At 48.3% G+C, this 4,404-nt stretch overlaps 1 protein-coding gene across 1 annotated transcript; it reads left to right on the forward strand.

Moving 5' to 3' along the window:
• The first annotated feature begins 1,070 nt into the window (after nt 1–1,070).
• On the forward strand, nt 1,071–1,313 carry LOC137210742 (protein FAM229B-like). Its single transcript, XM_067712827.1, has one exon. It carries the CDS (start codon nt 1,071–1,073, stop codon nt 1,311–1,313), a length of 243 nt encoding a protein of 80 aa, XP_067568928.1.
• Nucleotides 1,314–4,404: the final 3,091 nt, after the last annotated feature.

A 4,404-nucleotide genomic window follows, 5' to 3' on the forward strand; every position in this document is an offset into this window, starting at 1 on the left:
ATAATTTTTTGTTTTGGGGGGAAAGGGTTGAGCAGCTGAAAAATAAACAAACAAATACTTATAGGAATAAATACGTAAGTGTCGAGCCACTGGCTTCTCCCCTCCTCCTAACTTTCCTCTTCTGGAAAGTGAGACTCAGAGAAGGGAGAAGCTGGCTGAGGTCTCCGTGTCGTTTGATGTCAAGGAGAGCCCCAGAGGCTGGGTCTTCACGCTGCCATCTCTCCAAGACCCACACCACCTCTCTGCCAGGGAACCTCCATAGTGTATGTTACCCTGAGTTTGATTTGGAGAAATTAAGCCATTTTAAACTCCACCACAGACTGGACTCACTGCGTGCCTGTCCAAAAAACCATGAAGACAACTGCAAATCCCAAACTAATGACATCACAAGCTGGCATCCTTCTAAGGGTGGACGCATGCCATTTTGAACATGCACTGCATTAGTAAGCAGTGGAATGCTAATAAAACGTGTGCAATAAATTGCATTTTAAAAGCATCATGGGAGGCTGAGATTGCTCTTTCAAGAAACCCTACGAGGAATTCTTTGATAGAGTAAGAAGGGGGGAAAAAGCCTTGAACAATGGAATAAAAATCATTCATCTGAGTCTTGTCAATCCAGACTGTAGTATATGGAGCTTCCTTTGAGCATGTTGCTTTTCGTGTGTGTAGCCTATGCCTGAACACTCATAAATAAATCAGCGGGGTAACTATGGCTGGAAAGCAACAGCTCCACCTCTCACCAATCCCCTCTTATCTAGTTTCTCCCCACCTCTCCCGTCCCTCAAAAACGAAAACTACTTCCACCCTTAAAATATCTAAGAATAGTGACTGGGCCTCTGGACCACAGATCCTCGCTCCCTCATCAACATCTTTGAGCATCGGCAGCTCCGGAGGCCGGGGTAGGAAACTATGTGAAAGAATCCTCTGAGGTCACAATTTCTGGGTGTCACTGGAACATCTGATCATCATCCCTTTGGCAATTCCAGCCTTCTCTGGAAGGTCAGTAGAAGCAATTGTTGTATTCACCTCTACAGGAATCAGACTCGGGCTATTTTGGTTTTCAGTGAATTATGCCTTTTCAGTTTGAGACCCAACCAAGGAGGTTTCCAGCGGAAGGGGGAGATTCTCCAGTCGGGCTGGAGCCTGGGCTGAGCTCCAGTGCTGCCTGTAATGAGAAAGAGATGTCACCAGCCAGGCAACTCGGAAGATGCCCTGGAAGTCATGGCCCGACAATAACTGATGTTCCCATCACTGTCTGTGCAACAATGCGAAAGCCACCAGCACAAAGCAGCAAGGAAATGCAGTCTAAATAGCATCATTAAGTCTTCTGTAGAGGTTTGACTAGGTCAAGGGTAATGGGCCAGTATCATCTTATGATCTAGTAAACAAAAGTGGTGGCACCTTTGGATGAAAAAAAAAAATCTAAGTTAATGAGGTCACGGTGATTTCGAGCAAGGAGAACAGATGGGCGATGAGGAAACCTGAGTTCAAGCACTTTGATTTTTTTTGGGGGGGAAGCAGCTTGCGGGTTCTTAGTTCCCCCACCAGGGATTGAACCCGGTCCCTCTGCAGTGGAAGCATATGGAGTCCTAACCTCTGGACCACCAGGGAATTCCCCAAGTACTTTGATTTTTAAGCAACCCATCCTGTCACCTCTCTGAGACTCGGTGTCTTCATTTGTGATGCAAAAATAGCATCTGCTCAACTGAAGTTAGAGAACAATTTGGGGAATCAAATTAGATGATGAATGTAAAAGCGTTTATCAAAAGAACACTAGTTCAGGGGATTCCCTGGTGGCGCAGTGGTTGAGAGTCCGCCTGCCAATGCAGGGGACACGGGCTTGTGCCCCGGTCCAGGAAGATCTCACATGCCGCGGAGCGGCTGGGCCCGTGAGCCATGGCCGCTGAGCCTGCGCGTCCGGAGCCTGTGCTCCGCAACGGGAGAGGCCACAGCAGTGAGAGGCCCGCGTACCGCAAAAAAAAAAAACCCAAAACAAAACAAAACAAAACAAAAAAACACTAGTTCAGAGGGAGGAAAGAACACAGGCTTCAGAATGAGGCTGCCCTCTCTTCCCCCTTCTCCTATGTACAGTTAGCCATCGAGTCCCACAGAATCTACTCAATTAAATTCTCTATGTGTGTATCTCCTCCACCCCTATCCCATGGCCCTAACTCAAGCTCATCTCAGCTTTCACCTATATTATTAGAACAGCTCCTCGCTAGCCCCTCTATATCAAGGTATATCCACAGGGCAGTTAAGGTGATTTTTCTAAAATGCAGCTCTTAACAGCTCCCCATTTCTCACAAGAAAAAAAGATTCAGTTCTTGTGTAAGGCTTAGCAGAGCCTTCAAGATTCACCCCTGCTCACCTCTCCACTTTTCTATAGCCAGAAAACATGGCAACCTCAAGGAACAATTAGTAGCTACCACGGGTGTTGCGTGGAGTAAGGACCAAGATGAGAGGTGGGTGCAAACCTCTGCTTCCCCGCTGTCCTGCTGTATGACTAGCTAGCAGGTCACTCGACACTCAGAGCCTCAGTCCCCTCATTTGCAAACAAAAAGGGTAACATTACCTTGATTTAAGGATTGGATGAGATCATGTATATAAACACCAGGTCGATATCTGGCACATAATAGAAGCTTAATATATGACAGCTGCTCTAGGCTTTTGCTATATTGTAGTGTTGTTTCCCTTGTTTATGGCTGAGAGAGGTGTTCCTCAGTGGGGTCCAACAGACTGCCAACAATCCACAAACTCTATTATCCACCTGCCTCAAGATAAGGGGCTTGCACAGATGTAAACCCACTCCTCTCCCTGAGAGTCTCCCAGGGTCCCACCCAGGGCACGGCTGGGATGCAGACAGTAGGGGCTCAGCCCTGGCCCCTCACAATGGGACCCCGAGAAAACGGTGGTGATACGGCGGGTCCAAGCAGAGCTGTGGGCGTTTGATCCGACCCTTCAGCCCAGTGGTGGGGGAGCAATCGGGCTCCTGGCCCTTTCATTTAACTTCTTATTTTCCCTTTGGCTTCCGTTCCTTCGCAGCATCTGGTTTCTGTCACTGGACAGATGATATCTGGGGCCCAAGTTCCTTGACCTCCCAAGGACCCTGAGCCTCCACTGGACTTATCAGAACTGTGCGCCCCAAGCCAGAGGAATGCGCCTGCGAAGATGGGGAAGCAGCCTGGATCCAGGAAGGAGGTTGGGGATCATAGTGAGGACCTGGAAACGTGCCTGGGCTGCGCGAAGGCCTTGGGCTGCCCAGGCCAACTCAGCTGTCCCGAAAGCCCTCCAGAGGCTCCTGCCACCTCCTGCCGCCTCGTCCCAGGCCCCTTGCATGGGGCAGGGCCAGCACTGAACAACTTAGTTGTGCAAACTCTCTTGAAAACAGAAAGCCCTCGATAAGAGCTGTTTTCTTTCTCATTATCATTATTATGAGACACTAAACGAGCTTGCCTCAGTTCAGAAGGATCTGTCCAGATGCGTAAAGCACTGCCAGCGTCTCCACCATTCGGGAGAAGGAATGAATGCTGAGCACTTGCCATGGGCCAGACACCAAATTCGATACTTGACAGTCATCTGTCTCACCCTCTCACAAGCTGATACAAATTACTTTTCGCTTTCTCTTGAACTTATAGAGAAAGGGATGGAATCCCACAGAGGCTGGTGACTTACCTGTGCCTCATAGCTTCCACAGAGCTGAGCCAGAACTCACAGCCAGCTGTGCATAGCTCTAAAGACCACCACTGTTTTCACGACCCCTTGCTGTGTGCTAAGAGTAAGTACCAAAGCGGAAGCCCCAGTCCCGCAGGAAAAACCTGAACTTGACCATAAATGAGGTCAGGAGGCAGATCTGTAGTGAGATAGGACTCGAAGGAGGGGTCCCCAGAGATGCCATTGGCGCACTTGCACTTAATGCAGAGCCCCTTCCTGCACACTCGGAACTAAGGGAAACTCCTGTCCCCAGACCCCACCCTGGTCTCAGGGAAAAGCAGCTTCCAGGAGCCACCCCCTGCCAGGACGGAACCAGCACTTTAGAATCTAGAGGGCTGATTTGTATTTTTAACAGTTTTATTGAGATATAATTTTCATAACATACACCTTACACATTTGAAATATGCAATTCAGTGGGTTTTAGTATATTCAGAATTGTGCAACCATCACCACGATCAATTTCAGAATATTTTCATCATCCCTGAAAGTGACCCAGTATGCTTGAATCATCATCAGAGCAGCAGCCCACCCTTTTCCTCCCAGCTGGAGGCAGCCAATAATCAACTTCTTGTCTCTATATATCCGCTGATTCTGGACATTTCATAAAAACTGGACTCATATAATATGTGGTCCTTTGTGACCAGCTTCTTTCATTCAGCATAATGTCTTCAAAGTTCCTCTGTCCATACACCA

Source organism: Pseudorca crassidens, chromosome 17 (assembly GCF_039906515.1).
Source record: "Pseudorca crassidens isolate mPseCra1 chromosome 17, mPseCra1.hap1, whole genome shotgun sequence".
Lineage (NCBI taxonomy): Eukaryota > Metazoa > Chordata > Mammalia > Artiodactyla > Delphinidae > Pseudorca > Pseudorca crassidens.

Coding starts and splice junctions, on each gene's coding strand:
- LOC137210742 (XM_067712827.1), top strand. CDS start 1,071: ATGCCTTTTCAGTTTGAGACCCAACCAAGGAGGTTTCCAGCGGAAGGG.